The sequence below is a fragment of the Octopus bimaculoides genome, chromosome 3, assembly GCF_046866305.1.
Source record: "Octopus bimaculoides isolate indiv1 chromosome 3, ASM4686630v1, whole genome shotgun sequence".
Lineage (NCBI taxonomy): Eukaryota > Metazoa > Mollusca > Cephalopoda > Octopoda > Octopodidae > Octopus > Octopus bimaculoides.
The window spans coordinates 26,489,805-26,511,996 of record NC_142930.1 but is presented as its reverse complement, the minus strand read 5'-3'; the positions used below and the strand labels follow the sequence as shown (position 1 = coordinate 26,511,996).

The 22,192-nt window shown below is 34.7% G+C and overlaps 1 protein-coding gene across 13 annotated transcripts in view; it reads left to right on the top strand.

Moving 5' to 3' along the window:
- Positions 1-22,192, top strand: part of LOC106880514 (protein PHTF2) — a 93,528-nt gene that overhangs the window by 35,742 nt on the left and 35,594 nt on the right. For 7 of the 13 annotated variants that reach the window (XM_089348723.1, XM_089348719.1, XM_089348729.1 and 4 more), the window contains exons 2-3: positions 16,553-16,664; positions 20,988-21,044. In XM_089348723.1, coding sequence (XP_089204849.1) covers positions 16,602-16,664; positions 20,988-21,044 — 120 coding nt within the window. In that variant the 5' untranslated portion in view covers positions 16,553-16,601. Of the gene's footprint in view, positions 1-6,874; positions 7,074-11,880; positions 12,257-12,906; positions 12,926-16,014; positions 16,034-16,239; positions 16,349-16,552; positions 16,665-20,987; positions 21,045-22,192 lie in introns of those variants that run through there. The other 6 variants (XM_089348725.1, XM_089348730.1, XM_089348720.1 and 3 more) reach the window with 6 other exon arrangements.

Here is a 22,192-nt window from a genome sequence, read left to right as displayed (position 1 = left end):
CTCTCCCTCACCTTTCTATCTTTCTGTCTCTCACTCTTTCTTTATTCAACTCTTTTCTTCCATGCATTTTCTATTTCCTATCAATTGCTCTTTTATACTTTTGTGTTCTTAGCTTTTACTCTCTCCCTCACAGTATTCTTATCATCCCTTCTCTTACATATTTTCATCTTCCATCTCTCTTACACTCAGGCTTGGCTTCTCTCCTCCCCCCTCTCTCTCTCCCTTCCTTTCTCTTCTAGTCATATCCATTCTCTTATTAGTTTTCTCTTTCTCCTTTCCCCACTACCTCACATGCCTTCTCTCTCACATTTCTACCATTCCTGAATCATGACATCTCAAAGCTAAATAATCTATTGTAGTCTTATCCTTCTAGCCATTTTATTTCTTGATGTGTGGGATGTGGGAAAATATTGGTTTATCGGATCTATTTCAAAATGGGGGCACCAGTATTTTCTTAACGAAACACTAACGAAACACTTTGAAACTTGGGACACTGGTAGAATGTGTCATATAAAACATCTTTTACTCTTAGTCTTCTTAACAAAAAAACGTACATCGCAAGTTATTCCATGTTAAAGTTGTCGTATTTCTGTAATTTCAACCAATCACTGACGTCTATTCAGCTGAATAGAGTTACTGCTGGGCGGTCATAAAAATGTTATTCCCTGTGACATATTTCATCTGGTTTAATCGTAATTTATACGCATATATTGTTTATAGAATAAATTACGCTGTGCGTATCTATGTGTGTAACAATTTTAGAGTTTGGATTCTAGAGTTAGGGTTAGTTTTAGGGTTAGGGTTAACAGTCTAGTTAGGGTTAGGGGATTAATACGATATACACCGTTACAGCGCTAACTGTTTTCAACTGAATAGACGTCAGTGATTAGTAGAAATTATCGAAATAAGACAATTTTTTACATGAAATAAATTCAAATACAAAAATTTTTTTCTGTTCTATAACACAAAATAGATAAGATAAAACACTACATAAAACATAAATGAAAACTGGTGCCCCCATTTTGAAATAGATCCGGTTTATCTTTTCCAGATAAATTTGCTACTTAGTTAAATACATTACTAGGTTAAAAAACTAAATATTTCTTTTCATTCAATTACATGTTCTCTTTTTGTTTTTCCATTGTAGACCAAAACCCAGTATCAGAACAATTATTATTAATATTAGAAACATTATTTCTTCTAAGGGTTATTAAGTAAAACTCAGAGCCAACAACTTGAAATATGATAGGAGCTTTTCTATAAACAGTAACTTTTCTTTCTATGGACAGTAGCTTTTGTTTTTGTACTATCCACTTAGCTATGATTAGTCTCAGACACACAGAACCCCCCCCCCCACACACACACACACACAATTTAAAAGTGTTCATAACCACATCAAAATTTTATGAAAGAACCATTTACTAGAATAATTGAAACAACTATTTTATAAGTTATTTTATTAAATTCCTCCAAATGTTTAATTATTCTTAAAGTTAATTAAAACATTTAAGTGGTATTTTGTTGTGTCTTGAGTCATTATGCCAATAATAGTAACACTTACACCTTTTTATTATTAGTCAATTGGTTAAGGTGGCGAGCTGGCAGAATCGTTAGCACGCCAGACGAAATGCTTAGCGGTATTTTGTCTGCCACTACATTCTGAGTTCAAATTCCGCCAAGGTTGATTTTGCCTTTCATCCTTTCGGGGTCCATAAATTAAGTACCAGTCAAGTACTGGGGTCGAAGTAATCGACTAGTCCCCTCCCCCAAAACCCCCTGCCCTGTGCCTATAGTAGAAAGGCTTATTGGTTAAATATCTAACCAACTAAGTAATCAGTCATTTGTTTAATGTTCTAGTTAAACGATCAATTGGTTGTTTGTTAGTCAAAGTTCTTTCATTGCCCCTTTCAGTGTGACTAAATGACTTCCTCTCTCACTCCAAGGATTGCATATTAAACAAACAATCGATTAGTTGGTTAGATATTTAACCAACTGATTAACAATAAAGAAATAGAATTGAACTGGTGCATGTATTATTATTATTGACAGAGTGACTCTCCCCAAACACAACAAAATTTGTTTCTATGCATAAATTCACATCAAGAATCTTGCATACCAAATACGAAAACTTAAATGGTATATTCCATTAAAAATATGGTCACAAAATAGTTAATAAATGAACAAATTTAATTAACCTAATTTTTTCCCCAAATTATGACACAAGATAGTAAAAAATACACAATTTTAACATATAATGCATAATATTATTGCAGATAGGTTTGGTTTGGTTTGTTTATATATGGCCAATATATAATAGTGTGTGTGTGTGTACCCATGCTAGCATGTGTTGCACAGGAGTCTTATTTTGAGACAGGATTTTTTGCCTTTAGTTTCTTTCTTGCCAAGGACATTATAATCTCTGTTACTGGGGCCATGATAAAATGAACCCAATACATTCTGTATTGTGTTTATTGATAGGAAGCAGAAACTTATAAGCAAAACACGGTCCTCTGACTCCTCTGCAAGACTCGCAGCTCCCAATAATAAAAAAAAAAAGGCAAATTTGGATCATGACAGCCTGTCTAACCCGTGCCAATGTGAAAAGTGGATGTAAAAAGATGATGGTGACAATGATATATATTTCGTTTTTTTCTCTTTGTTTTACATTTATTTTTCCATCTAATATAGATTGCATAAATATATTATTGAGGCATTATTTTACAGCCAGATGCCCTGCATGTTTACACACACTCACATACACACATATATATGCTAAATTAGTTGACAGAGACACTTACCCAAGTTGCAATGCAGTGGGATCAAACAGACATTAAATGATAATGGCAATGTATATATATATATATATACTAGCAGAAAATACTCATCAACTGGATTGAAAAATACTACCAAAATTGTACTATGAATATTGAAAGTTATTCACTTAGATTGTATTGAACATGAGGGCCACTATGAATAGCAGTGGCTGCAGGACAGGCCCCTGTGGAACACCACTCATTATTTGTGTTTTCTTGGAGGTGGCCCCACTGACCACCACTACCTAACTTCTATCTCCAAGTTTTCCAAATATGCCAAGATTTTGGAGCTTGTGACAAATCATACCATGGTCGACTTTGTCAAAGGCTTTTGCAAAGTTGAAGTATATCACTTCCACATTTGAGTTGTTGAGCAGCTGCTTTAGCACCCAGTTGTAATGCTGCAAGAGCTGTGTCAGGCAGTTTGTACCTGGTCAAAAACTATGTTTAGTGTCAGTCAGTAAGTCATTCTCTTCAAGGAATGCAATTAATTTCCTTCAGACTATTCATTCCATGACTTTGCTGATGTGTGAGGTCAGAGAGATAGGCCTATAGTTTTTAGCATCTGCTTCCTCCTATTATTCCCTCCTTTTTTTTTTGTCCAGGAGCTTAACATTTGTGAGGAAGCTCTCAAAAAGTAGCTGCAATAGTTTTGCAAGGACTCGTTTACATGGCTTGAGGAGGATTGTTGAGAATCCATCAAGGCCAGTAGCTGAGTCTGCGTCTATATCATCTATTGCTAGCATTACATCCTTTTCTTCGATGTTGATGTAATCAATTCTTATTGCCTCCTCTTCAGCTTCTGTAGAAGTAAAGAATTCTATATGTTTGTGCATATAAACTTCTAATCTATGATCTCTAGTATTTCAGCCTGTAAATGAAGCAAACATCACACAGACTTTGGCTTATGTCTAGTACAAGATAACTAAATATAAGTTCATGGAAACGTAAAAATATATGTACCATAATTTATTGAACTTAAGTACTACAACAAACAAAAATACAAATAGCTTTTCTTAGATGAATATGATGAGTGTGACGTTGACAATATCAATTCAAAGATATTCATTCTTCAAATTTTAGTTTGTTGATCCCATGCTAAAAACTTCCTAATAGACAGTTTTGGGTTTTATCAGTTGGGGCGAAAAGGAAAAGATTGTCCTTGCACCCCACTCTGGAACCCCAACATAAAACTGACTGTGTGAAAAGCAGTCCTCTTCTAATTGCAAAGCAGTAACCTTAAAAGTCTGATGTTGGGACTTACTAATGGACATTGCCAAAGACGGATGTATTGGAAATTGAAGTTGTTTGGATTGGAAGGTATTAAAATTAAGTGAGGAATAAAAACATTTTTGCCTTTTCCACAGACAGAAATTATTGTGACCTCTATGACATTTCTCATTAAGTTCTTCACAAGTCTTGTGCCATTGCACAACTTTGGTTGAGGAAAGTTCTGCAGAGGTATGATTGGAGCACCTATTTTTAATGGAAAGCAATGAGTTTAAGGCTTGTGGCTCCAGTGAGTTTAAGGAGTCAATGGGGTAATTGACAATTTCTGAATCATCAACAACAGAGTTTATAGATTTGTGAGTATATTCATTTCCTGGTAAAACTTTCTCAAGTCTTTCATTTAAATTATTCCCAGTAATGTTCTTTAGTGCCAAAGTTTTATTTAGTCATCTCCCATAGACCGTTCATATATTTGGGGACTGTGATATGTACATGTTGGAAAAGGGCCAGTAGTTCCTTTTGGAGGGCCACTAGGGACTTGGGGACTACTTCCATTGTCTTCAGCATAAAATTTTACACAAGAACTAGTTTTTACATAGATGCTTTAGCCTTTCTTGCTATAGATGGACAGACACGCACACAGATGTTCATTTTTATTATATAAATATATTTATATACAATTTGCGCTGTCACTGGCACCAGGCTGTATTGGCCTTTGCCTTTCTCTTGGATAACATTGGTGGTGTGGCGAATGGAGGCTGGTATGCATAGGCAACTGCTGATCTTCCATAAACAACCTTGCCCAGACTTGTGCCTTGGAGGGGAACTTTCTAGGTGCAATCTCATGGTCATTCATGACTGAAGGGGATCTTTACCCTTTTATATGTGTGTGTGTGTGTAAATATTAACATACACACACTCACACCCACACATTGTTTCCATTTATTTTATGGTACAGAAACAATTGATCAATACACTTTGTAGTGGTACAAGGGTGTCAAGTCTGAAATGTTTGTCATTTCCTAAACAGAATGTACTCATCAGTATATTTGTATATATTCTACTCAATTTTTTGAATTTTCATGGTGAGATGTATTTATTCAAAGGGTGATAAGTTCTAACTTTAGTGAGTGTGAAATAGTAGTAGTAGTAGTAGTAATAATAAAAGCTACATTCAGTTTTAGTTTCAGTAATTAAATTTGGGTCATAGATTTGGTTCACTAGGAGACTTGCAGTTGACCACCTCTGCTTCAGAGTAATTCTGATCAATATATTGAACATAGACTTACTTGATAAGTGTCTCTGAGACCAAAACTAACAACACTATCTAACACCTTAAAAAAATGTTCAAAATTTATGACCTGGGATTTTTTCTTTTATTTTCTTCTGGCAGAATGGTTCTGAAAAATATATTAAATAACTTAAGAGGTAGATGAGTGTCACAGTTTGCAAGAAAGTATTGCATTCATGTTTGTTTTGATGCAGTTATTTTAGTTATTTTCCCCGCATGCTTTTTGGAACAATTTGGGAATGGTTCCGCATAACTGCTCATCTCTTTGTACCACATCTGTATTTTCTGCATTACTGTATGTGCGTTCATGTGTTTGTATGTGTGAGTTTACATTGGATATATTTGTAAATCTGTATATGAGTCTATATGTGTCAGCATGTGTGTTAGTATGTTTGTCTGAGAAAGGTGGATAGATGTGTAGAATGTTTGTTCCTTAAATATTTTGTGGAAAAAGTGTACATATTGATCATAATGCCAGAGCCTCACTTTTAGCTCAAACAATTGAATGGTTGAATGAAGTTGGATTTGATTAATATGGAGTTTGATGAAAAAATTTTATGTGAAACGTGGATTGTTGCTATATCTATAGCTGAGTCTCTGGACAGCCATCATCCTCAGACATTCTGAATGACTTGCAAAGTTGGTTGACCATGCAGACAGCTAGAAGACTACTGTTATATATATATATATATATATATATATATATAAGTTCAAAAAAGGAAAAAGACAAAAAAACAACAAAAAACAACAACATGAGGACGTGATACAGATTGTGTTACTAGACGCTCGGGAAATATTATATATATATATGCACACACACACACACATGATGTTTACTTTGTATTATATTATACTCATTTATTGTATTGTTAATTATTAATTTTTCTATATGTGACAGTGGATTTTCATCGATGAGTTCATGAACCTTGGTTCTTTTCCCTAAAACTATATATATATATATATTTATATATATACATATACACATAAGATATACAAACAAGTGCTTATATACATACATGCAAATACACACATTTATACAAGCATGTTAGATACCTACACAAATAAAAATGTATATAACACACATCTCAGATTTATTCCCAATATTATTGTCAACTACTTTTCCACCTTCCTAAATCTCACCAAGATACATCTCAAATTTATTCCTATCATTTGCAATCCAGCCACCCCTACTGTTTCCTGAACTTCTTGCCCTCTTCAAACAACACTTATCAAAATTCCACTACTTTGAAAAATACCATCCCAATTCCTCCTCCCATGAACAACAATATTAACCAACCGTCACACCCCTGTTCTGCTATCCAACGATTTAATTCTGTAATAACCATCCTTTTTCACTAATTTAACCTTTAACTACTTATATATTACCTAAACCACTTTTCTCCTCCTCCTACCACTCTCCAGCTTTACTCCTATCAATGGTCTCATTATGATCGTGAAATAAATTTCCTCCATCCTTCTGCTACTCTCTATCTAAACACCTCCAGCTAGCTACCTAATAGATGTAGCTCTCTATAAACTCATTCAATCTTTAACCTCCATCATGCCATCATTGCAAATTAAAAATGTTTTGATACAAAATTTTTACCCTGAAGAAGGAGGCAGTGTCATCCAATAAGGGACCCTAATATCATATATCAGGACTACCAAGCCCCCTGAAACAGATGTAGGACTTCTGAAAACTCTACCTATTTTATTTGGATTATCATTTTTTTTTTTTTGTAAGTTGGACTATGTATTCTTAATATCCACACTCTTTTACAGTTTTCTCTTCAATTAAATGTAACTTTATGTGTAAATAGATGTACCTAGCTTGTTTGTCATTGTTTTACTTGTATATATATATATATATGTATGTATATATATATATATATATATATATATATATATTCATATTCATATTCATGTGTTTGTCCCCCCCCCCCATAGCTTGATAACTGATGTTGGTGTGTTTACGTCCCCGTAATTTAGCAGTTTGGCAAAAGAGACTGATAGAATAAGTACTAGGTTTACAAAGAATGAGTCCTGGAGTCAATTTCGTCGACTAAAAGGTGATGCTCTAGCATGGCCACAGTCAATCGACTGAAACAAATAAAAGAAAATACACACACACACACACATATATATATATATATATATATATATATATATATAAGCTCTGGAAGAAAGGTCTGTACTCATGGCTTTCACAGGTTCTTCTAGACTGGTGAAATCAGATGAGAGACAGAGAAAATATAGTAAGGCCTTGAGAAGCACTAATCCTCCGAGGATGATAATAATAAAAGTAAAGATTTTTTTAATTAATCAGTGAATTATGGGTGTCTTGTTAGAAATTTGTCTGTCTTTGTACTCTATGCACCAACACCACCACTGTATGTGATCATTAAAAATAACGGAGTTAATTATATCTTTAGCTTGTGTAAAAGAGAGTTGTCAAGAGAATTAAGTGCTATTGGCAGGGTTGCTATTAAAAATACTTGGCACAAGTATTGTTATTCTTAAAACACTTATGCATACACACACAAATCTGCTTGACTGTCTCACTGAATTAGTAAATACCAATCTGTGAATGAAAAGTTAATCTGAGACAGATCAGTGTCCTATCCACTAGGAATTTTTGTCTCATTTACTTGACTATGGAAGCTTGAAAAAAATTACTGAAACACTTGGGAAAAAGTTATTGAAACTCTTATGTAATATTGAGTTTTTTTTTGTTTTTTTTTTCGTTTTTTTTTTTCAAATTTATTTTAATGAGAGGGGACCATGAAAAATATCCATAATGGGGTTGTTCATCATCATCATCTTGTTATTGTTCCTCTTTAAAAAGGATAAGACACAAATTATGATGATTTTAAAATGTAACTTTTGAACCTCTTCTGGGAAAACTGTTGAAATACCAGGGTGACACCTTGTAAGGAATAGGTATGCTTTATGTTTGTGTGTGGTGAGCTTGTTCATCTTAGTTAAAAATCACCTCAACGTTGTCTCAATGAAAACACCAGTTGGTGGTAGTAAACTTTACACTATACATGTGATGCAGTTGACACGTACATTGTATCAGTTATTTTTGAAACGATAAGATTTCATAACTAATTACACCAAGGTTCAAATAGCTCAGGGGAAAATTGCAGGATTGTGAGGTGTATGGGGAGAAAGCAGATCATGAAATGAATGCATAAGGAATAAGTAGTGGATTCTTTGAGAATTCTAAATGCACAAGTACATCATTTCCAGCAGTAACAGATAAATTTCTCTTATCACTCATTCATTTGCAAACAAGTGCTAAGTGCTGGTCTTTAAGAACACTCTAAGACTGCAAGAGACATTCACAATTCATTGCTTAAGACATGACACTATTTTGTATTAACTGCACTCAAGTAGGTATGCTTTACTATTGTTATGGTTGGTTTCTTATATAGTTCATTGGCTGTTAGATTGAAATTTGTATTTTCATTCAGTTGGATAAATCATTGAGCATACTTATTCTTTATTTAGTGTTCTATATTGTCCTTGTTACTATCGCTAATTATGATCTCTATGAAAAACAAGCATGTGTGGGTGAGGTTGAATGGGGTAGGAGCAAAAGCATTGATAAGTGAGTATATATGTGCATGAACATACTGGTGTGTATGTATTGAAAATGTGTGTACAAATGGGAGAAAGAGTACTTAATTATAACAAGAAAACTTTTGCAGACATAATGTATTTAATGTATAAGGAAATCAGCCTTAGTTTCATAAAGTTTTAAAGATTATGTGAAATTTAAACAATATCTCAGCTGTGTTATTGAAAATATACACATATGGAATGTATCAATTTTGTGCTCGAAATAAATGTTATTTCTATTTAACCACAAGTCAAACTTTATTGATCAACCTATGATTAAAGGCATTTCAATCATGATCAACCCATTCTTTTTCTAGACATTTGTCTATCTAGGACTACATTCGTCAAATGTGTTCTTTTTTTTTATGATGGAAGGAGTGATTTGATTTGAGAGAGAATTGGATGCTATTTCTAGTAGATTGAGCTATCTCATATAGAGGTTTTGTCACTGTTTTGTGCTATCATTTTAATTTCTACTACTTTTGATGGTGTTGCTTGAGATTAAACTTATTTTATATTTAGGCAGTAAAATGACAGAATCATTAGTGATAGGAAAAATGCTTTGCTGTATTTGTTCAGGCTCTGTACATTCTGAATTCAAATCTTCCTGAAGCCAACTTTGCCTTTCATCTTTTCAGTGTTGATAAAAAAGAGTACCAGTCAAGTACTGGGGTTGAAGACATTGTCTCATCTCCTCTTCTGGGAGCTTTGTGCATAAATTAGAAATCATTATCAGCCAACTTTAACATGGGAAGAATATTCTTGAGTGGTTTACTGTTAGCTACTCCAGGTTTATGGAAAGACTTGAACACAGCACTTTATACCAATGAAATTGTTAGTGAACTGTCACTATTTATCCATCATGTTTTTACAATTACAACTATGTGGTTTGAATCTCTGAGAATTGTGTCATCATGAACTCAGTGTTGACAAATGATCTACAAATCATTGACTCATGTGGTCAATGACTTGTTTCAGGAGTTCAATTCCTGCCAAGGTTGACTTCACCTTTCATCCTTTCAATGTTGATAAAGTAGCCATAGAGTATAACAGAGGTCTGTATAATCAGACTGATGTATGTCACCTGCACATAGTGGACTGGCAAGGTGGCCAGTTACCAAACAACATACATCTATGAAGACCTATATTTGAAAGGATGTGCAACATAAATGCCTGTAGGTGTCATCATCATCATCATCATCGTCATTTAGCGTCCATTATCCATGCTGGCATGGGTTGGATGATTTGGCTGAGCTAGCACGCTGGAAGACTGCACCAGGATCCAGTCTGATTTGGCATGATTTTCTACGGCTGGATGTCCTTCCTAATGCCAACCACTCTGAGAGTGTAATGGGTGCTTTTGTGTGACACTGGTATCTGCCACAACTGCAATTTTGCTCGTCTTGATGGGTCTCCTTCTCAAGCATGACATAATGCCAAAGGTCTTGGTCATTGCCTCCATGAGGCCCAACACTCAAAAGGAGCTCAGCCACTTTACCTTTATGAGGCCCAAAAGATTATGCATGTAAAAAGAAAAGCAGTAATGCTTTTCCTTACAAAATTTATATCTTAGAATTCATTATATCCTCATTTTTAAAGACAGTAGCAAGTAGTGATGGATATTTTACTGATGAAGCAACTGGTTACATGCAACTTTAGTTATTTCTGCTTCAAAAGATTTATAGAATGAGAAAGAAGAGAGAGAGCAGGTTTATCAAGAAGTTATTCAGTATTTTCTACTTGAGGGCCAACCTATCTTTATCGTGTGGCATGCTCTCATCTTAGCTGTAGCATTTAAAATGTCATTCCCATATTAAGGATGGTAGGGATCTTGTTTCACATGTATAAGTACTCATCTGTTTGCATCTCTCAGTGCACAACTGATTGATACTATGTGTGTGTGTGTGTGCAAAGCATTAGGAGCATTTTCTCTACCATCCTTAATATGAAGTCATTTTTATTGTTTTTCTGCACCCCTTGGTGTTACATGCATGCAGTTTCTCTCTCTCTCTCTCTCTCTCTCTCTCTCTCTCTCTCTCTCTCTCTCTCACTCATGTGTGCACAAACATAAATCTTACAAAAACATCTGTTCCTACATGCTGTGCTTTTTGAGCAAGTTTACCTCTTCACTTCACTTCATTTCTTTTTGAAGCTATTGAAAACTGATATTCCAGAAAAAAAACTAAATAAATTTAGAACTTAGATTACATACCCCATGATATTTGCTACTATTAAATTTAAAAGTCTTTCTTTTTCTAATAGTTTTTTTTTCTTCCTCTCCAAGATTTACATCAATAGTTGTTGTTGGCACTCCGTCACCTACGACGTCGAGGGTTCCAGTTGATCCGATCAACGGAACAGCCTGCTCGTGAAATTAACGTGCAAGTGGCTGAGCACTCCACAGACAAGTGTACCCTTAACGTAGTTCTCGGGGATATTCAGCGTGACACAGTGTGACAAGGCTGACCCTTTGAATTACAGGCACAACAGAAACAGGAAGTAAGAGTGAGAGAAAGTTGTGTTGGAAGAGTACAGTAGGGTTCGCCACCATCCCCTGCCGGAGCCTCGTGGAGCTTTAGGTGTTTTCGCTCAATAAACAATCACAACGCCCGGTCTGGGAATCGAAACCGCGATCCTATGACCGCGAATCCGCTGCCCTAACCACACATCAATAGTAGAACAATACATATATCACATAAACTTATTCGATTATCACAACCATCTAAAGTGCTTATTTGGATGTTTTGCAGCAGTATCTCCCTCCCTATCAACCCCCTTTTTTTATTCACACAAATCCCACATATAAAATATATGCACATATATATATTTGTACATGTTTTCATATTAATTTCGTTCTTTAACTTGTGCCCACTTTACCTTCCCCTCCTGCACTACCTGTCGTCAATAATCCTGTCTCACTGTCACATTCTTATTTCTTTCCTCTCATACATCCTGTTACTTTGTGTCCTGAGTACCATGAACTTTTGCCACACCTCCCTATCCTGTCCTATCGCATATCTCGAAATACTGACTATTTCTATCATTAATTCCACTCATTAATTCCACTCATACATCCTTCTCATTATTGTCATCCATGCTATGCTGTGAAGAGGTGGACAAGTGAACAGAGGCATGGGATGTAAAATCCCATTAATTACAATGAGGACGTGACCACATGTCTAGCGCTGATATGAAAAAAAAAAAAAAAAAACACTCAGTACACTTTTTAAAACGGTTGATGTTAAGAAGAACCCAAACGAAGCTGAAACACGAGCAAGTTGATTGAGGACCCGTCAAGGTGAGCTGACCCGTTCAATTCATGCCAACATGCACAGTAGACATACAGACTCATATATTCATAACGAAGAAAAAAAATCTGCTGATAGTAACAAATGTACTCCGTACACGACGTATGCAGAATGGAAGTTTTTTTTTTTTCTTTTTGATAAAATCATCTGGATGAGTTTGGTGCGCCACTATTTATAATAGAAAGTTAATGGCAAAATTAGTTCAAAAATCGTCTTCCTCAATCCTCAAACGACTATGCACGAGTTATATTTATGTTTAATTTTTTGACAAATTATATACATATATATTTACATAACGATGTGTATATGTTTGTATGTGTATACACACACGTACACGAGAGAGTGCTGAAAAGTTTCTGGCTTTGGGTAAAAAAAAAAGAAAAATACAGGAGGATCAGTTAATTATGATTATATTCAACATATTACTCTTATTGCAGCGGTCCTTCAGCTTTTCTGAGCCTTGTAAAAGAACTCTGAAGGTTGAGCCTCCAACCAGGCCTTTCGCGACACCCTAAACGCCAGGAATCTTTCACCCCCACCTCCATTATGTGTATGTATATCATTATTCAGCTTTGTTTCAAGATTTGCCAATAGAGAAAGAGCCAGTTTCTAACCTAGATCCAAAGCTCCTCCATTGGAATTTCAACATCAACAACAGGGTATGTATGTATGTATGTATGTATGTATACATACGTGCAGATTTGTATGTTTTGTTTTATAAAGGAACTTCTATAGATACTAGTTGTTAAAGGCGTCGAAGTGTCTCAATGTGTTAACTGTATGACTTATGTTGTAACAAACCCCCGAAGCCTTTAACATCTACTGTATGCAGTACAACCTTCTATCCTCAACAGTCATTGCCTGCTTGGAAGGACAGAGATGATTCAAAGACTAACTGAAGACTGCTTTGAAGGAAAGAGTAGCGTCAATCCTTTTAATGAAAAGCACCAGTGTTAGCCATTCATTCTAACGCTCTTACTATTGGAGTGGGGATTTAAAATATGGAAGAGAAACGCGCTCAGCATTACCAGGACAAGCGAGAGAAGAGATATACACAGAGATAAATAACTAGCTTTTCCAGCTTCGTATGTTTCTAGTGCACTAAGAACTGTATATCAAGTGTTTTGGAAGGTACAGTCATCAGAGGGTCACCGAATTCGATGGACAGCCACAATCAAGAAATATATATATATATATATATATATATATATATATAGTCTGTTACAAAATTTCTGTTCGAGATAGAAGCAGTATACGAAGCAAAAAGTATTGCTTATGGCCACTTTAATGTGGCTGTCCCCCAAGAGACGACGATACTGCCATTTAACCCTACGAAGACATCCCCTCCAGTTGGTTTATTCAGTGCGCACTGAATAAACCAGCTGGAGGGGATGCCTTCCTGGGATTAAATGCCAGTATCGTTGTCTCTTAGCGGGTGGCCATAAGCAATACTTATATATATATACTTATATATATATATCGTCAGTGGCTCTTATATCCGAAAAAGAAACACACACTAAAAGTTAGAGCAGTAATGTATTTACAAGAAGTTAATTATATGGCCGGTCATAGAGTCACTAATGACTTTGCATTCATAAAGCGCTTTGGTGTCTGACGAGTCGTCTAAGCGCTTTATGGATGCGAAACCACTGGTCACTCTATGACCGGCCATATAATTAACTTCATGTGTGTGTGTGTGTGTGTGTGTGTGTACATATATATATATATATATATATATATATATATATATATATATATAACGAGTGTTTATGAAGTTTCGAATGGAAAGAGGTTGCTGTTTCACAGGCATGTATTTTATTCAAGCGTACACCGGTTTAGCTCCATATCGATTAATATACTTGGAATTCATTAATTTGTGTTAGTATTAGTGTTGACACTCATGAAGTTCTGTTAGTAGTTACAGATATTTTCGTCTATTCGATATAGAACAGAAATTTGATAATATAATATAAGGAAAATGGAGAGTTTGAACACAGAAAAAAAAATCAATTTATTTATACAATAGTCATATATATATATATATATATATATATATAAATTTTGGGCTCACAATCGTTATGTTAAGGGTTCGATTCTGTGACCAGGCAACACGTTGTCCTTGGGCAAGGCACTTACTTTCACGGTACTTCAGTCTACTCAGCTAAAATGAGTACCAGTGACAGGTGGGACTTATCCTACGAAGAACTGGCATCCCAATCTAGTGGAGAGTCTTATACTCGCTATTGTAAGTGTGTTTAAGCTTCCTCTTGTCTAGATTTTGCTTTATAGTTTTAAATACAAATATCTGGTATATTAGACTTATCTCTACTAGCGTGACTGTAACTCTCTTTAAAAATAGACACCATATTATACAAAATAATATTCTTTTCTACTCTAGGCACAAGGCCTGAAATTTTGCAGGGAGGGGACCAGACGATTAGATCGATTTCAGTACACAACTGGTACTTAATTTATCGACCCCGGCGGAATTTGAACGTAAAGGTAGACGAAATACTGCTGAGCATTTCGCCCGGCGTGCTAACAGTTCTGCCAGCTCGCCGTCTTTACACAAAATAATATTAACTCATCTATGCAATGGTAAAATGGCTAAGGCGGTAGGGTTAAAGTAATCAAGCATACCCTTCTCTCTTAACGAGCAGCTTTATGCCTAAATTAGATATATTGAACGTTGCATATTAAAGAAACGAAGCGGCATTATTTAATTACATCCGTTTTCATTTTGAGTTGAGATCCTATTTAGATCGATATTGAATTTCCTCTGTCATCGATTTAGTATTATGTACCGAAAGTTGATTCATAGTTAGGAATCATATTACTACATAGTTGTAGTCAAATTGTTCTAGTTTCAATCTTATGCGCAGAACCTTGGGGACAGTTTCTGTTTTTACGCTTAGTTAATGGAAACTGTGTGGAATGTGTTGGTTGGACTGAATCTGTAATTCAAATAGCCGATCCTGTTACACACTATTAAGCTGCTTCCACTGAAAGATTGCGTTATGTATGTATCTGTGGAATACTCAACCACAGATAGTAATACAGTATGTAAGTAGTTTCAATGATTTGAGCACCTAGAACGCTCCCCCATTCATCGAAACTACCGCAACATCTATTCCTTTTAGCCAGATTGTATTGGACATCTTTCGTAATTTTGTAACTTGATCTCTATTATCATTGTTCGTAAGTTTTGTTTACACATATTTCAATCCTAAATATTGATAACTTATTTATTTTACTAGTTTCTTAACAATAATAATTTCGTGAGTCTTCTCCCCTACATAAAAAAAAAAATCATGGGAAGATAACTCTTTTGTTGCTATTCCTGAATAGAAAATTAAATCACATTCAAAATGTTTTACCTGTATACATAGTTACCAACGTTATTGTATTCTTCTTAGACGAATAAAATGTACCGCGTTTCACTTTTCTCTTCCTTCGAAGAGTAATCAATAAATATTAATATCGATAAAAGAAAAAATAGTACGGTCTTAATGCTGTTTTCCTAATACGATTAAAATTCCCACTTTTTGCACGTGTGTATTGTCATTGTTGCTACAACAAAACCCCTTAACTAAGATACCGCTCATTTTTAATATTCGTTTTTTTTTCTTTTAATTTTTTTTGTATGTCACAAATTTTCTTTTCTTCATTCCCGATAACTTTTCTTATCTCGTGGAGAAATGAAATACTGAAATTTAAAATGAATTCGATGCAATCTGCAGATTGTTTGTGGTAGTCATTATATTTCAGTAAAGTATAACATTGGTTTTATCTCTCTTTTAATTGTTGTCATGCAAATATTCTGCCTTCTATGTCTGTTATCTGGAGTCTGAGAGAAGATGAGCTAATTGCACTTGATGCGTTGATAGAAATTGATCTATTGGGTCTCTGGTTAACTCGTGTTTGGCGTCGAGGTAATCTGTTTTTCACTATTGTTGTAGTCTTCGTAAGGTACGACAATCGGATTAAGCTTATACAGCAACAGCCAATCTGCACACTTCTTTAATGGCCCACAACTCTAAAACATGACGGCACAGACAATTGGAAAGGTTATGAGGTAGTCGGTGAGTATATGTATTTAGTGTGAGTGAGTGAGAGAGGGAGAGAGAGAGAGATATCGTTATTTTTGTATATTTTTATATATTAAAAAGATATTTCATATAACTTTTGTTTTTAATGAACAAAATTACTTTTGAAACACAACTTCTAAATATTTCACGAAGTTTTTTCAGAAAATGTTATTTTTAATTTTTATTATTATTTTACAGGGAAAGTAAAAATTACTGAAAATTTTGGAGAAAAAGAGGAATTTTCCCCATGGTACCCAAACTGGGAGCCATGCTTAAGATCCATGATATAATAGCCTGTTATCAAAAAAGGGTAAGATTATGCTCTCTTTTCTTTTACCTGTTCTACAAGTAGTTTACCAAACTGCACTACGTTGTTGGTACCAATTTGGCTTTGAGATTTAACCCCTGATGAAAACTATGTAATAGCTAATCTTACACCTTATTACTAAACGGTCAGGTTGTAGAGTGGTGTTTGACTGCTAGATACTCACAATAACCCCAGTTTCATGATATAAGTCTACTGTTACAATTTACATGTGATAAATGTATCCCATTATTTTGATTACCATATTTATTAAGTTTTGTAATGTGTTGATAGTAACTAGTAAGAAGTTTACAATGGTTTATTGGTACTGGTAACAGAACACCATTTGGTTTGTTTAGCTACCAGTGTCATGCAAATTGGTACCCGTGCTGGTGGCACATAAAAGCACTCCGGTGTCACTCAAATGTCACCTATGCTGGTGGCATGTAAAAGCACCCATTACACTCTTGGAGTGGTTAGCATTAGGAAGGGCATCCAGCTGCAGAAAACCATGCCAGCCCAGTTAAACTGTTCAACCCATGGGCAACAGATGTTAGATGATCTACATAATAATGCTCATTTTAATCAATTTAAAGAAATTTATTTAATTAATCATAAAGAAATACTATTAACACAAATATATTACAAAATATTAATAAAGAAAAAATATTAATTCAACTTTAATCGACCATTTAACATCAAACAACCTCTCACAATCTATATATGAAGCTTTAAAAAAAACGATAATCGTCGCCCTTTTAAAGCCTAGCCAGGCTCATGGGCCCGGTTTCCCAGTTTCTATGGTGTATGTGTTCCCTCCAGCTGGACAGGACGCCAGTCCATCGCAGCGTTACTCAAGAAACAGGAAGAAAGAATGAGAGAAAGTTGGGGCGAAAGAGTACAACAGGGGTTGCCACCACCCCCTGCCGGAGCCTTGTGGAACTTAGGTGTTTTTGCTCAATAAGCACTCACAACGCCCGGTTTGGGAATCGAAACAGCGATCCTCCAACCGCGAGTCCGCTGCCCTAACCACTGGGCCATTGCGCCTCCACCTATATGAAGCTTATCCCCCAATATTTGAATTTTAAAAAAAACTACTGATGATGGTGAATTGACAATGATGATGTCTTAATATACTTTGTTGACAAGTAGAAGTGTCATTGGAGTAGGTGCCATCTATTAGCAATCAGTTGAGTTATTTGGTTGATAATCCTCCTCTTCAACGATGCACGATGATAACTTAGCAGAAAAGACAGACTTTCACAGTGAGTTACTAGCTTCAATTTATTGACTATGCCACTAAGATAAACTGTTAAGTGGTTGTATGGATCACTGTTAACTGGGAAAAAAAATACAGGGGATGAGAAAACATGAATTTCATCATAATGAAGCAAAATCACACAGTTGGAGAAAGCTAATAAAATATGGATACACAGTCGATGATAAATCGGCATACACAATCTCAAAGACAATAAAATGCTCAGCAAGGGCAAAGAGATAAGCAGAAAGGGGAAATATATTAGCAGATGTTTGTTGGATTTTCATCTTTGTGCTACCATTTCATAAAGACCAGGATTGCACAGACATAATTTCATAAGTTATGAACTAGGACAAATAGGTAATAGGGATGATGAATCAATAATATTCATTGTATTGTCAGACAAAGCTATTGAAAACAAGGTGAGCAGATGGTGACTATTATGACAGATGGACATGAAAATCCTGCTGTATGGTTGTTTTGGTTTCTTGTGTATATGACATAAAGCTCTCACTTTTACTAATTTCTAAACCAAAAGAATATTGCCAAGGAAAATATTACATCCAAAATTATGTCCATTATAAAAGGAGATTGGATGAAGGTGGTGTGAAAATGGGTGGTAAAATAGTAAACAGAGATGATTTGTTGAATAAACCAGCTTTACCAGAGTGGGCATGATTCTAAACCCACAAAACACAAGCAACAAAGAAAAATAAAAGCTTACGCAATAAAAAACTGAACAAACAGTTATAAATTGCAAACACTTGATATTTCAGTAAGCAACCAACTATTCAGTTGTTTTAGGCCAGAAGACTGGAACAAATGGATAACCTTTGGAAATTTATTAAACCCAACAGGATAACTGAAATGACTTTCTATTGTACAGTTATGTCACAAGGTGGCTGTGGATTTAGAAGTAATACTAAAGGCATTTAAAAAAATGTTGAACCAGTAAACTAATGGATGGAAGAGAAGATGAAATTCTCTATGATAAAAATAATAATAATGAAATTGTATATAGTGCTCAGGTGCACTACAACTTATCAAAGGTGCCCATATGATAGCAATGACCCAGCAGTAACTAGCTGTATTATTGACCAGTGGTAATAATGGTATTGATTAATTGGTTAAAAGATATATTTAAAAGACAGTAAGACAAAGTCTTCAGCTGTCTTAAGTCTCAAGAGATTTATTTCCAGTTAAAGATTAATAGTCTTAAAGTAGAAAGGTGAGATATTTTTTTTATTTTGATGATGATGTTGATAACTCTTTTTCTGCATTACACACACATACACACTCTGTCTTTGAATGTAATGGTGTTGTGGGTGTAACTGATTTTCACATTATGCAGTGCGCATGTAATGCAATAGTTGAGACTTTGCAATGTCTAGGAAACTGGTAAGTGGAATTTGAACAAGCCTTATGGATAAATCATAGCAAACATGTTAGGTAGTGATGTAATTGATTTTGTTAATGCACGACTATTTTACTTTAGATTAAATAATTTTACAAAATAGTCTTTGATAATAATCGTCCAACCCATGCTAGCATGGAAAGCGGACGTTAAACGATGATGATGATGATGATGACATCACCAAAAAAACTTTTTCATCAAAATATACCTTGCTATTTTATTGTGGTTTATGTGCTAGGAAATATAGTAAGTTCATCATCATCATCATCATCGTTTAGTGTCTGCCTTCCATGCTAGCATGGGTTGGAGTTTCTTATTTCTAAGGAAACGGACAAAAAAGTAAAAAAAACTTTTTTTAATACTCTTCAAATGTTTCTAACTGTTATGTTTACTGTTTATATAAATATCAGTAAGGTAGTGGAATATATTTGATAAATTTTTTCCCTTAATAAAATTTTGATTGTTAACCTCGTCTTAAGAATGAAAACTGACTACTTTTCAGTTGGTTTGATTTCTGATCATCATCAGAGCTGTATCATTTTCATGGATGTGTTCTTAGTACCAAACTGGATTTGAATTTGAAACCTTTCCCCTTTCTCCAAAAAATAAAAGAATAAAAGAAAGAAAAATTAGCTTTGTGGAAACAAGTTTTATTATACCACATATTTCTGATCAGCTTCTGAATTTTTATATATAGATACTTTTTATTTGTTATGGCAGATAGAAATTAGATGAATGGTCATTTAATAAAAGGTAATTATCATCATCATCATCATCATCATCATCGTTTAACATCTGTTTTCCATGCTGGCATGGGCTGGATGGTTTGACTGAGGTCTGGAGAGCCAGCAGCTGCAAAAGGCTCCAATCTGATCTGGCAATTATTCTACAGCTGGATGTCCTTCCTAACGCCAACCATTCCAAGAGTGTAGTGGGTGCTTTTTGTGCCACTGACACATGAGCCAGCAATGATGGCGTTCAGATGGTCCTTTTTACGTGCCACCAGTATGGGAGCCAGTCTGGGGGTACAGGCATCAGCCACATTCAGTTGGTGCTTTTTACGTGCCACCGGTACGAGAGCCAGTCAGGGGCACCGGCCCCAGCTACGATATTGGTTTTACTTGACTCAGTAGATCTTCTCAAGCATATCATATCACCCGACACATCTGGGGTATTCTTAAAAGGACATGTGTGGCTGCAATCTCACTTTAGTGACTGTATACACATTAAATATTGTATCGGCTAACTTGATATGGAAGGTCATTTTGTAACCAGTGTTCTCAAAATAATACCATGTGTTGTGCACCTAGTTTAATCAGATTTATTAATTACTCTGGTCTTCAAATTTTTCTTCGTTACCTCCTTAAAAATTTCATCATAAATATCCATGTGTTTTCTTAAACATAATGCTGGTATGTTTTGCATATTAAAAGGTGGGTGGATGGCAGAATCAGTAGTGCTCTCAAAATGCCTTTCTATTACATCTTTGTACTTTGAGTTCAAATTCCACTCTGGTTGATTTTGCTTTTTATTCTTCTGGTGGGAAGGAGTCAGCAAAAAATATGCACCAGTCAAGTATTGCTCCCTCTTTCAAAATTTGTAGCTTTGTGCCTGTATTAGAAATTCTGATGTGTGTACTAATCTTTTCTTCATCCAGATTGGCTCCTATGATAAGCAGCTGTGGGAACAATCAGTAGAAAAAAAACTTTATAAGGTATGTATTTAACATAGTTCTTTAAACTGATCATTCTAAAATGTTGTTATTAATGTTTGGCCTATAATAAAGCATTTGCAGCAGTAGTATACCTGACTATATGTATATATATATATATATATATATATATATATAGGAAAATAGAATTAAAAACATGAGCACATATATGTTTATTATTAATAGCCAGTAGAAGTTACAGAGCAACTCAAGAGCCAAGAGTTACATGTGTTGCCAACACATTTATCTCTCACCCCTTGAGTTACTCTGTAACTTTTGTTGATTATTAAAACTAAAATGTATGTAATATATACACAGTGCTTGCACACACACATATACATACAAACATAGATATTACTGTAACTATTTCTATACTTAAAGTGCTCTTGGTTATAATTTTGCCAGAGTTAAATTTTTTTATCTTTTTACATCAGCGTAAGATTAATTCAATGGACTACTTTAACCCAGAGAAAAAAATTTCTCTATTATCTCTCATCCAGACTTGATTCTTGTATTTGTTATTTCAGTGACAATGCAGTTGAGATGGCTTTTATTTTTAGTTATTCTTTTTTAAATATTGTTTCCATCCATTTTAATATTGGTGATGTATTTTGATATATTTGTACATACTGTTTAAAGAATTGTTCGCAGAAAACATTCTCATTTATTTATTAACCCTTGGTCTCTGCTTAGAATTCTGAAGTGCAACTAGTTGTAAAATCTAGCTTTGCCATACATATTCCTGCCTTTCTATAGATGATGTGAGGAGATCAGTCAAGTAGATTTGCTTAACCAATACAAAATAGAAAATTAGCCATTAAATGAAATGATAAAAAAAATGATATCATGTCTGTCAAATTGGGCCATTCTCTAACAAAAAGGGCTTCATTTAGAAAGTGCTTTTGCATTCAGAAAATGGAGAAAATGACATTGACCAAAACAGAAGATTTGCTAAAACTGAAATCATGTAGAATGTTATTGGCTGTAAAACATTGCTGTCATTTTTATATAAATTTGTTTCATGATAATAATTGGACATGTTAACCTAATCTTCGACAGCACAAAAACAGAATTGCTAAACATATCAAGAAAACAGTCTTATACCATCAGTAAATTATTGGTATGCTGACAGGAGAAGGCCTGCAACATGA